The sequence below is a fragment of the Dromiciops gliroides genome, chromosome 6 (genome assembly GCF_019393635.1).
Source record: "Dromiciops gliroides isolate mDroGli1 chromosome 6, mDroGli1.pri, whole genome shotgun sequence".
Classification (NCBI taxonomy): Eukaryota; Metazoa; Chordata; class Mammalia; order Microbiotheria; family Microbiotheriidae; genus Dromiciops; species Dromiciops gliroides.
In genome coordinates this window covers 81460940-81473865 of record NC_057866.1, presented here as the reverse complement: position 1 = coordinate 81473865, position 12926 = coordinate 81460940, and the positions used below count along the sequence as shown (strand labels likewise).

General features: G+C 43.0%; 1 protein-coding gene across 9 annotated transcripts in view; it reads right to left on the bottom strand.

Moving 5' to 3' along the window:
• The window catches only part of BOD1L1 (biorientation of chromosomes in cell division 1 like 1), an 84067-nt gene extending 82129 nt beyond the window's left edge, over positions 1-1938 (bottom strand). For all 9 annotated transcript variants that reach the window (XR_006353526.1, XR_006353527.1, XR_006353528.1 and 6 more), the window contains exon 1: positions 1344-1938. Coding sequence is in view for 6 of the 9 variants with exons in the window: in XM_043969950.1 (XP_043825885.1) it covers positions 1344-1697 (354 nt within the window). In the remaining 3 variants the exon portion in view is untranslated. The remainder of the gene's footprint in view (positions 1-1343) is intronic.
• Between the last annotated feature and the right edge of the window lie 10988 nt (positions 1939-12926).

The window sequence follows — 12926 nt, the reverse complement described above, 5'->3', positions numbered from 1 at the left end:
AGAACCCCATTTATTTAGAAAAACAGAAACAAAAAACTCAAGATGCCTTGGGAACAACCTCATTTTGTAAGAGTATGATAAAAAGCCAAAAGTCCAAATCTCAACAACCACACATTTAATAAAGTATGAATAAAAATGCTTTCCCTTGGTGGACCAAAACATCCAATGCTCTCAAAAAGGGGTTCTTAAGCATTTGGTTTTTTTGGTCATAGACTCCTCTGGTCATCTAGTGAAACCCATAGATTCCTCAGAATGTTTTTAAACGCATAAGATAAACATATGGGATTACAAACAAAACCAATTCTACTGAAATACAATGATCAAAATATTTTTTTAAAAATTACTCATGAACCTCAAATTAAGAACCCCTGCTCTAGAAAGCGAAATAAACCAGGAGTTAGGAAGTCTAGATTCACTTATTAGCTATACGATCTTGGGCAAATCAAATCACTCTTTTAGCCAGTGGCTAAAAAAAAAAAAAGTGGAAAAAAAAAGCTAAAAAAGTGGCCGGTTTAAATGAAAGGTTCTTAACCTGGGGCCCCCAAGTGTATTTCAGTATAACAAATTTCTTTCATAATCCTATGTTTTTGTTTATGCGTTTAAAAATATTTTTTTCTGGAAAAAATGCATAGGATTAACTAGAATTTACACGGGTCTATGACACAAAAAAGTTTGAGAGCCTCTGGAGATGGTCTCTAAGGTCCTTGTCAAAGTTTAAATATCATTCCTTGCTAAAGCCCAGCTTCACTCTCAGGCAAGAAACACTAGGATCTCTCTTCCGGTCAACCCACCGGTCTGTCTATTCCCTCTCTTTGCTTGGTCCCAATCTCACCCCTCAGGTCCCTGATTCTTACAATCCTTCAACTTATGATAGGACCTTTAGAATTTAAAAAATAAAATAAAAAAGACACCCTGGAGATTAGAAATTCAATCTTATTTCACACCTTAGAAAGCCGAGAGAATGCGATGCAAGTAATCAACTCCAGACTCCAAATAAGAGTTAACAGTCGACATTCAGAGCCCTTCAGGGTTTGCAGAGCGTCTTACACAGACTGACCGACTCATCGGACCGAGAGTCCTCTTCCATTACGGCGTGCTGTCAATACCTTCGCCCCAACTTCCATTTGGTCCCCGAAGCCACCTCCCACTCGAGCCTCGACGTCTCCCCTCCATCTCCGGAACGTATCCCCCGACTCCGGCCTTCCCCCACAGCGACCTCAGGGGTTACCTTCGGGGCAGCCGAAGCCCTGCGTCCACACCGTGCCCCATAGCCGGGCCCTCGGCCGGCCCCTCCCCGTTCCCTCCAGCCCCGCCACTCTCCGGGCACCCCCCGCGGCCCGCACCTTGGTGTCCACGTCGGCCAGGCAGTCCCTGCGGAACTGGTCGAAGAGTCCCTGACTCTTGAGGTGATTGACAATCATGGCTACGAGCTGAGGGTCTCCCGCGCCGCTACCGCTGCCGCTGCCGCTGCCGCCTCCTCCACCTCCTCCTCCTCCACCAGCGGAGGCTTTTCCGCTACCGCCGCCGCCGCCGCTGCCGCCGCCGCCGGCTGCAGCCCCGCTCCCACTTCCCGGGCCCGGGCCGCTTCCAGCTCCGGTCCCGGCCCCCGGTCCCGGGCCGGGCGGCGGCGGCGGCTGGGGCTGGGGCGGAGGAGGCGGCGGCGCCGGCGGCTGCTGGGGCTGCGAGTTACTGGCCATGGCGACGGGGGCCGGGCTCCCCCCCTCACCTCACCCCTCACCTCACCTCACTCCCAGCCCGGCTTGGCTCGGCCCGGGAAGGGACGTCGAGCCTGAGGAGAGTCGGCGAGGAAGCCGACGGGCAAGGCCCGCACAGGGGTCCTTTTGGAGAAGCTCCCGTTGCCGCCACCGCCGCCGCTGCAGCCGCTGCCGCTTAACCCCGGCCGCCAACGGGATGTTGTTACTAAACCAGCGGCCCCAGTACGACCCCGGAAGTGAAAGGGAACGCGGGGAAAGCAAAGGGGGCGGAGATAGCGACGGTGGCCAGGGAGGCACAATCCCGCGGCTAGGCCCGCGTCGGCGTAGCTCGGAGGCCATCGCCGTCGGCCAGTCCCCGGAGGGGTGGGGCCAGAGCCGCTGAGCTCCTGTGAGTCGGCCGAGTCCGATCGGTTAAGGTCGTTCTCGGCGCCCAGGGGGACGCTGAGAGCCCCCCAACTCCCAATCTGGCCTTCCTCCTAACTTCCGTGATCGAGTGCAGGGCGCAGGGCTGGGCGCGGGGCCCTCGTGCCTGCCCTCCAGAAGCTGACATTCTTGGGAGGCGGGGGGAGGTGCAATGAGGGCGGGACATAAATTACGCCGGAGGGAAATTGAGAACCGAGAGCCCTGAGAGTTTACGTCACAGGCCCCCAGGAGGCGCTTAATAAATGCTTTCCTTCTGAAGGAGCGGGCGGTCAGGGCAGGTTTCCCCGGGGAGGGATGGCCGGGCTGAGCCCCGAAGGAAGGATTCTGGGACTCCGGGCCGTGGCACCCTTGGGCCGAGGAGGAGGCGCGGGCTCGGCCTCCCCCCCCCTCCAGCCCACATGGCGGCAACTGAAGGAGAAGGGGATCCAATGAGCCTGGAAAGGCGGGGGTGTTGGTGGGGAAGCCCAGGGCCTAGCACCCCAAATTCCAGACTGAACGTTCGGGGCTCGGGCGCCTTATATTATTCTGGAGACGAGAGGGGCTACTCCCTGGGCTGGGGGCGTGGGGGGAGCCAGAACGAGAGTTCAGATGTGAGAGAGAGCTATATATACCTCGTGCAAACCTTTATCCTTACAACCACCCTGGGAGGTAGGTGTACTTAGGACTCCCCCGTTTTACAAATGGGGACTGGAGGTGAAGTAATGAAAATAATAACGAACATATAGCGCTCACTGTGTGCCGGGCACTTTGCAACTATTATCTCATTTGATACCCACAGCAACCCTGGGAAATAGGTGCTATTATTACACTCCCGTTTTACAGAGAAGTTAAATGTTTCGCCCTGGGACACACAGCATTTGATGCAGGATTTGAATTCTCTTCTTGGCTTCACGCCTAGGGCTCTTTCTATCAGCTGAACCACTTAGCAGAAATTGGGAATAGAATCAACAAGACTCGGCAGCTAATTGCTTGGCAGAGGAGAGTCAGAGGGAGAGGAGACAGATGAGCCAAGGATGATTCCAAAGTTATGAACCCAATGGGTGACTGGGAGGATGGTGGTGCTCTTACATTTGACAAGTTATATTGGTTATATCAAAACACAAATGACAAAACTGGTTTTGTGCTTCACGATTTATTGAATCAATATACATTAGGGAGAAATTCTGTAGCCAATAAACTAGACCTTCCTAAAACAAAAAATATTAAAGTGGTTTCACCAAAAACGACATTTCGGATTACATTTTAAAGGGTTTGAATTTAAAATTATATGCGACAATAATATTCTTCCAACTTCTATCCTTGTATACTTTAAAAAAATGAACCAGAAAACTATCCACAACATTTCCACCTGCAAAGAAAGCAAAAAAATAAATAAATATGAGACTATGAACCTTACGGGTTTAAAAAAAAATCTTTTAAATTTAAATTATTTGGGGGGGGCAGCTAGGTGGCGCGGTGGATAAAGCACTGGCTTGGATTCAGGAGGACCTGAGTTCAAATCCAGCCTCAGACACTTGACACTTAACTAGCTGTGTGACCCTGGGCAAGTCACTTAACCCTCATTGCCCTGCCAAAAATAAATAAATAAATAATTTTGGTGTTACCAGTATTGCAAAGCTTGACTTAGTTCCTTTTTGAACTTTATTCTGTTACATATTTTTGCATATATGCTCTTAAAAAATCACTCACTGCTCCTTTGCCCCTCCCCCTCCAAATGCTTTTTTAACAAGTATAATGAAACAAAACAATTTTGTGTTGTATGAGTCATGTCATTAGAATGAAAGTTATGATTCTTTTATTCTTTGTACTTACATCTCCAGCACCTAGCAGGGTACCTGGCATGTGTTAGCCATTTAATATCAATGAACCAATAGTTACTGGGCACATACTATGTGCTACGCACTGTGCTAGATGTTGGGGATGCAAGTACAAAAGATAAAAATTATTACTTGAATTGGCATTCTAATTTCGGAGGTAACAAGAACATATACATATAGCATAAATATGAAGTTAATAAATACAAATTTATGTAAAGAATGCAGATGTTAGTTAAATACAAAGCAGTTTGAGAGGGAGGGTACTAATAATTAGGGGGTGGGGACCAAAAAAGGTTTTATGCAGAAGATGGTGCTTGAGCTGCCTCTTAAAGGAAGAGAGGGACTCTATGCTGAGGAGAAAACATATTTTAGGCTGAAGGTCAGTGGGTCCAAAGGTACAGACATGGCACATAGCCTTGGCTGTGAGGAACAGAGAGAGCAGTTTTACTGTTCTGCAGAGTGTACGAGGGGAAGTAATATTCAATAAGTCTATAACGCTAGGTTATAGTCAGCTTGTGTCGGGCTTTAAAAGTAAAAGAGGTATTTATATTTTATTCTGGAGGCAATAGGAAGCAATTGGAGTTGGTGTAGAGAAAGGCAGAAGATGCTCATCCAGGATTTGAGATCAGGGAGCTGGAGGAACTTCCCAGGCTGGTGAGTGAGTGAGTGCAGGCTGTAGGGCAGGGATGTTCAGGGGCAGCCTTTGTAGACATGCTTAGTTTTTTCCTTTGTTTTCCCAAGGATTTCCCTTCCCGACTTCTCCATTCTCCCCAATTCTTTTTGGTGGGACAGTAAGGAAACTGGACCTCAATTTTAGATCTGTAAGACAAAGCCAACTCACTTGGCTTCTCCATAATCTGCTATCTCCCAGGAAGTGCTTATGTTATGTTTTTAATGAAAGACTTAAAAAATTATGAAAACAGGTTGTTTCCAAGGAAGGATAATGGATTGAGTCTATTAATTGTTTCTATTAAAGATCTTCAATATTGCTTTAAGGACCTCCAAAAGTGGAATTCATGAAATATGTATGTTTTACTTATCTCTGTCATGCTCCGCATTCCCCATTTCTCCATCTGAGTATGAATTTTCTTTGTACTAATACTGAGATTTTCTGTTCTCTGATTTCATAATTTAGTTTGCATTTCAACAATTGTCATAATAGGACAGCTAGGTAGCGCAGTGGATAGAGCACCGGCCCTGGAGTCAGGAGGACCTGAGTTCAAATCCGACCTCAGACACTTGACACTTACTAGCTGTGTGACCCTGGGCAAGTCACTTAACCCCAATTGCCTCACCCCCCCCCCCAAAAGTCATAATATCATATCACTATAAGCAGTGGCATGATGTATTAGAAAATACATTTGAGTTTAAATCAAGAGACCAGGGTTGAATCTCAGCTCTGACATTATCTGTGTGATGAAGACTCCTGGCCTTGCCCCAGGCAGCCTTTCCTCAGGAGACATGCTCAACCTTGCAGGTGGCAAAATGGAGAGAGCTGGTCCTGGAGCTAGGAAGACCTGAGTTCAAGTTCAAGTTCAACCTTAGACACAAGCTTTGTGATCCTGAGCAAGTCACTTAACCTTTATTTGCCTCATTTTTCTCATCTGTAAAATGAGGGTAATTATAGTATCTACCTCCCAGGGTTGGCGTGAGGATCAAATGAATTAATAATTTACTATATAACTTAGCTAACATATTTATTTTGTTATTATTTCCCTTACGGTTTGACCTGGTTCAGACAGAAGTTTTTGCTGGTTCTTGGAGTTGTGGGTACTGAGTATTTCACTTTTGTGTTACATCACTGTCTTTTAAAAAGCAAAAACTTTGATGTGAAGGTGGATTGATACTAGGTGTACTTCCAAAGGAAAAAAAAATCCTGAAAATTATATCATTTTGTACATATATAATTGCTTAGTGTCTTGGAGAAGGGGAAGCAAAGAGAGGGAGAAAAATTTGGAACCCAAAATCTTACAAAAATGAATGTTGAAAACTATCTTTACATCTAATTGGGAAAGATACTATTAAGGGGGAAAAACAAATGAAGAAACTGGGAAAAAAAAAGAAAAGAATGATTGTACATGTCCCTTTCAGGTATCAGAGCTTAAAAAGAAAGGCTCTGTGCTTCAACTTTAACAATCTTGTTGACCATTCAGTTTGGGCTGGGTTCTGTTACTTATTTTATCTCCACTCATATTATTGTAACATAAATAATATATAAAAAGCATGTATATAAAGTAAGTAATATGAGGCATGTGTAGATTGTTTAAAAAAAAGAAAAATCACTGGTAGAAGCAAAAGGATTTATTTACATATAAACTTTTTAAAAATCATGGAGTAAATCAGTCATAGGAAAGCAATTAATTTAGGCTTCATGATATTTCTAGATTACAATTCAATCTGAAGCTGTCAATGCTATCTTTATTGGTTTAAGTATATTTTCCCTGGGTATATACATTTTTATGTTTGCATATCAGCAGTTTTCTGACAGGAATAAAGGGGGTGTGATTATAAAGAAAAGGTCACTAAATAAGCCAGTGGAAGCAATAAACTCTAGCTTAGTTGAATAGGCATTTGAATTTCTAATATGGCAGTTTCTTTGAAGAAGCTACTTTGACAGAGTAAATATATGGTACAATGGAAACCAAACAGTGGATTTCTCGATATCAACATGTTTATATCTGGCATGAAATAAACTTGTATGAGTATTAACATAAGCATCTATTGAATGCCTACTTTGTGCAGAGTATTGTACTTGGAAGAAAAACTTTGAGGCGCTTAGCAAAAGGCAGTGTACACCTTAAGTACATAATAAATGGTTGTTGAATAAATGAATGGGTGAAAAAATGAAATACAAGTAAGAAGGTTGATCAGTGGCCAACAAGAGTATATTTCCCCCATAGACCTCACTGGCCCCTATGGCCCCAGCCCTACTTTTTCCTCCCAAGGCTCCTCCCATTCATGACATTTTTCTTTCATCTAATGAACAGGCAATAAATCCTGCAACTGTTTGCAATAGGTGTATCTATTGGAGGAAATATATTTTAAACACACACATTTACATATTTTCTTCCTTCAAGGTATTTATAGTCTAATGATGTAGGCTGTCTCTTTAAACACATAAAATGATGATAGTTCATGACCCAAAGTAGGTATTTAGTGAGCATTTTTTGAATTGAATTCATTTAAATGGAGATGATTATAATGCATTGCACCAGTGATGCCAAAATGACAACATAGCCTAGATACAGAAGTATTTAAAGGACGTAGAGAAAATAAATGAACACAGTGGGGTGTGTTTAATCAGAAAAGAGTTCCAGAAAGTAAGAGCTTGGATCCTAGTCTCGAATAGTGCCAGTCTCTTCTTTCTCCAAAGGAGCCTGCTGGAATGGGAAATCTTGTTCTATAAGGTCTAGAGCCTGAACTATCAAACTCAAGAACCCTTGAATTTGGGGTTACTCATGAGGCAATTCCCAAAGCCTGTGCCTCCCAGGAAATCTCCTATTTCTGGCCAGAAGGTTAGATTCTGGGACCACTGCCTAGGGAATTCAAATATCCCTTCTACAAGAGATACTGGGGTTATGAAGTAATTCATTTCTTTAAACTTTTCTCTTGGGCTCGGTGCCAGTATGTCTCTCATTTCCATGGACTTTTGCTGTAAGTTGTTACTACTACTGGTGAGAGGTGTGGGAGAGAAAAATCTCACTCCCTGCCCATCATCTTTGAAGAGAGTACAAAGAAAAATGCAAAGAGAGAGTCTTTGGGAGTGAACACTTAACAAGCAGCTTGCTTTTATGTGTGATGGAGTAGGACTTAACCTTGGGGTTTCTGAATGTTCTCTCAGCAAGAATGCAGTGCCATGTCTGCTTCCATGGGAGGTGCTCTTCAGATAGCCATGTTCCATCAAACTGAGAAGGCACTCCTTCTTTCCTCTCCTTCCCCAATGAATTTAATTGTGAATTTGATGGAACCTTGATTTTGCTTGTCAAAAAGATTGTCATTTCAATTCCAGGCTGTCACTTTTTTGGCTCTTCAGTCTATGAAGTTAGAAGTACATATTCATTAACAAGTGTGACTCGTGCCTAAATTATATTGGTCTGTTTTACCATAATAACTTTTTCATTAATAGTTGTAAGGAAAAAAACCCATCCAGAATATCTTCAAAGATTGCTATAAAAACCTCCATCCATCCATGTATCCATGTATATCCATGTATCCATGTATCCATGTATCCATCCATCCATCCATCCATCCATCCATCCATCCATCCATCCATCCATCCATCCATCCATCTATGTGTCTTTGTGTATCTACTGTCTATTTATTTATTTTTTATAGTGGTTTCCTCCTTTTTATTTTTTGGAGACTGGTTCTCATTTTGTCAAGTCTGGAAATAGAGAGTTCACTCACAGATCAATTCCAATACTGATCAGTATAGCATCTTTGGCATGCTCCATTTTCTGACCTGCGCCAGAAGGTTTGTCCTGAGGTAGCCTAGTGGCCCTTTGCTTCTGGGGACTTGCCATAATGGTGCTGGATTCAGTATAAACACCCAAAAGGCTCTGGCCCTACTTCAGTTCAGAACTCCCCAATTCAAGGAATTGACTAGTCTCAACCTCCTATGGCAGAGATTTCAGGCATGTGCCCCCATGCTTGGTGAGGTTCTCCTAACTGGCTTGGATTAATTGGCATTATTTTCTCAGGACAGAATTGACCTTGTAAATACTCAGATTGTTTATAGTCTGAACAACTCAGATTCTTTCCTGCCTTCCTCCTAGAACTTCACAGCAAGTGAAGGAAGTGGGAAAGAGAAGGCAGAGCAGGCAGACAGGCCAGGTAGCTGGCCATCTGTCATTTCCTGTCTATATTTTTTTCCTGTCACAAATAAGTCTAATCATATTTATCATAGTAAATTATATTAATTAAATAGCCATCCATTATTGAGCATAGAAGTATAGCACTAGCCTAGTTTTAGTCTCAGGTTATTCATTTTGTGCACATACCTCATATGTACTTGAGAACCTGAAATTTCCTGTTTTCTCCCCTACCCCACCCTCTAATCAGAATTTCAAGTTGTCCTTGCTCGCACTATTTGTCCCCCCACCCAGGTGGTGTTCTGCCTCTACAATTCAGTCTAGGAGAGGAGTTGGTACATTTGATATAGGATTGATGACACTATGGGGGTCATCAAGCATTTATTCATTGAGAACCTTTGCTGTCCTTTCTACCTTCTAGCTAATCTTCCTGGCTCCACAATTGTACTTCAGTTTTCAGAGATGTGCAGGTTTGTTTTTTTTTAACTATGAAAAAAGTCTTGTTCAAAGTGAGTTGAATTGGTATTGTTCCATTTTAACTGAAATTCAGGAGTAGCATTCTGCAACTGAGCTGTCTGTCTCTGTCCTATTCACTGTCAAGTCACAACTACAAGAATGGTTCCCATCAGTTAGCCTCTCAGACTTTCAGCATGCTGAGCACATGTAGTAAGCCATGCCCCATGTTTATTGCCTTATTTTATTTTTTATTAGCACTGAAGTGAAGTAGTTAAAGTTTGTCTCTGGCCCACACACTCCTACCCCCAAACCCTCATCTTTCACTCCTGTTCTCCTAGCACTACTCATAATTCTCTTTTTTTCACCTTCCAAGGGGTCCAGTGCCTTCCTGCTCTTCTGAGGTGTTTTTTGTTAAGGGCTTGTTATTACATTGTCAGTTGTAACAGACCTGCTCTCTATGGGCCAAACTCATTATTCCTTTTAATTCCAATGAAATTTCAGCTAGTGGTCCCAGAAGACAATTCATTTAATTTAAATAAATATGAAGTCCCCAGAATATGTAAGGTATTGTGCTAGGTACTGGGATCCAAAGACTTTAAAAATAGCCCTTCTCCTCAAGGAGCTTTCATTCTCTTACGTAGATAAATATAACACAAAGCAAAGTGGGACAATCTTGAAAATCTATTCACAGTAGGGCATTAATGACAACAGTTATGGAAATAGTAATATAATCCAAAGTAATTAATCTTAATGTTGGGATTCTGGGCACCAGGCTAGTGAGGGAGGCATTTCTTTTATAAATCATCCCATATAACTCGTACCATGTAGGTAACTGCTTATTTCACTTCCACATAAATGACTTTACCTTTGTCTTAGGATTGTTCTTGGTTTATTATTGTTATTATTATCCTCCTCTATGTCATCATGTGTAAACAAGAAATAAAATTATGTAATTTTATTTTAGAGTTGAAAAGAATGTTAGAATGGGAAGGGACCTTAGGAGATGATATATAGAATTTTAGAGCTAGAAATAATATCGTGAATCATCCAGTCCAACTCTCATTTTATAGATGGGGAAACTTAGGTTCGGAGAAGTTTCCCTTGTTTAGATAGATAATTGGTAGTAGAATTGTGAGTAGATGATCTTTTAATTTCCAGATCTAATGGTCTTAGTGCTGATCCTTCTCTATCTGCTTCGCTTGGCGCTGGTGACCATCTTCTCCTGCGTACTTTCTCCTTTCTGCATTTTCATGACATTGCTTTCTTTAGATTTTCCTTCTACCTGTCTCACTACTCCTAAGTGGCTTTTGCTTGTTCATCATTTGCATCACACCCTGAACTTTGGGTGTTCCCCACGATTCTGCCCTGGGCCCTCTTGTTTCTCCTATAAATTCTCCATCTTGGTAACCTTATAAGATCTCATGGGTTTAATTATCATTCTATACAGCTGTCTCATATCTGTAAAGACAATCTCTATTTATGTAAGCGGACCTGTCTTGCAGCCCTCTACACATAAAGTGATTTTATGTAACATGAATTTGTCCTCTGACATGGGGGGAATGAGAGAGGGAAGGAGATAGGAAGGGGGATGCATGCAGGCCAGTGCAAGGAAGGGGCCACACAGGGTTCAAAGACAAATGGGTACTGGGACAGAGAAGCAAGAGCAAGAGGAGGAACACAAAGGGGCTGGGACCAGCCATGTAGGGGCCTGGCCAAATGGAGAGGAAGAACTGGGGTGAGGGGGGCATCAATATAGACAGGAGAGGATGGGTCATATGCAGGGCCAAGACAGACACTCAGGAACTGGACTCCAGGGTGGGCAGAGTGAGGCAAAAGTCTCCCTTCTTAGTTGTCATTGGTCCTTAGTTCTCAAAGAGGCCCACGATATCAGGGTGATGTCATGACTTGCACTGAAATGGATTTAAGTGAGGGAGGACTATACAAAGTCACCAACCTCACTCTCTCTTTCAGAGCCATCTGGGTCTAGTGTAAAAATATATATCAGGACGACTGGAGGTGACCCTGTATGTATAGGTAGTTGGGGTTAAGTGACTTGCCAAGGGTCACACAGCTAATAAGTGTCTGAGGTGACATTTGAACTCAGGTCCTCTTGACTCCAGGACCAGTGCTCTATCTGCCAGCTGGGTGCCCTAAGTGCCAGAGCTCTGAAGCCAAGCCCCTAATCTGGCTATGGTGCTGGTCTCTCCAAAAGTCTGTTCTTTTGCTTTCACTTGGAGGTTTTTTTTTTTAGGTTTGTGAATGTGTATTTGTGGACGGGGGTCTGGGAGACTGCAGAGCGCTCATCGGAGGAGCAGGAGCAGAGAGAGGAAGCACCGTATTGTACAGTAAGGCTAACATAGGTGTCTTTTTGGAATGCAGAGCAGATTTCTTTCAGAATACTTTAGTAAAGTCAAATTTGCATAATGTGAATTTACATAAAGTGAGAACTGTCTGTAATCTAATCCTAGCCTCTCTGTGCTTTAATCCTGCTATCATACATTTAAAACAGGCTCTTCTGGAGACATTTTAAATGCAAAATGTCTAAAACAACTTACTAGCTTGTCTCCTAAACCTCCCTCTCTTCTAGGCTTTTCTATTTCTATCAAAGCATCAGTATTCTTCTAGTCTCTCAGGTTTGTAATCTTGGCATTCTCCTGGATTCCTCATTTTCCCTTACCCCACAGATCAAATCAGTTGCTAAACCTTGCAGTTTCTACTTTCTTCTTCTTGTTCTAGAGTGATTTCAGTTGTGCCTCACTCTACCTCATTTGGGACTTTCCTGGTAAAGATACTAGAGTGGTTTGCCATTTCCTTCTCCAGCTCATTTTACAGTTGAGGAAACTGAGGCAAACGGAATTAAGTGACTTGCCTAGGGTCACACAGCTAGTAAGTATATGAGGCTGGATTTAAACTCAGGAAGATGAGTCTTCTTTACTCCAGGCCTAGCACTCCATCTACTGCACCACCTACCTGCCCACAACATCTTTAACATCTGACTCATATAGCTATCACCTTAGTTCAAGCCCTTATGACCACTTTATTATTTATTGCAACAAGCTTCTAATTAGATTCCCTGCCTCAGAACTCCCACCATGACAGACTATCCTACATACTGCACATGACCATGTGACTCTCCTCATTCAACTCCAGTGGTTTCTTAGCTTCTAAGAGAAAAGATAAACTATTTAGCTATTAAAGCACACACAGTCTGGCCCCAACCTATCTTTCTGGCTTCATTGGATATTATTCCACTTTTCTGCATGCTGTGATCTAGCCCAACTGGCCTTCTTTTTGTTCCTCCCAGAAGTTCCTTCTATTGACCTTTGCTTGGGCTGCCTGATGCCTGGGATGCTGGGTTTCCTTACCTTTAAGATGCAGCTGAAGCACTATGTTGTTCACGAAGCCTTTCCTGATCTCTCTAACTGGCCCCTCTCTCAGACTACCTCGTATTGAACTACTTTGTCTGTGTGTTTCTTTGTATTTATTGACTTTATGCTGTATATATTTTCGTACACACTTCTTGTCTTCAACATTAGAAAGTAAGCTCACAAATAAGGAGTATATCATTCTTTGTACGTTTAGCCCCAGCACCTACTTCAACTCATGGTACGTGGTAGGAGCTTTATAAATACTTTACGAATGCTTGATAGCTCCAAGGTCCACTGGCTCAATCCAAGATTCTTCCAAAAGTTGTAAGTATGAAT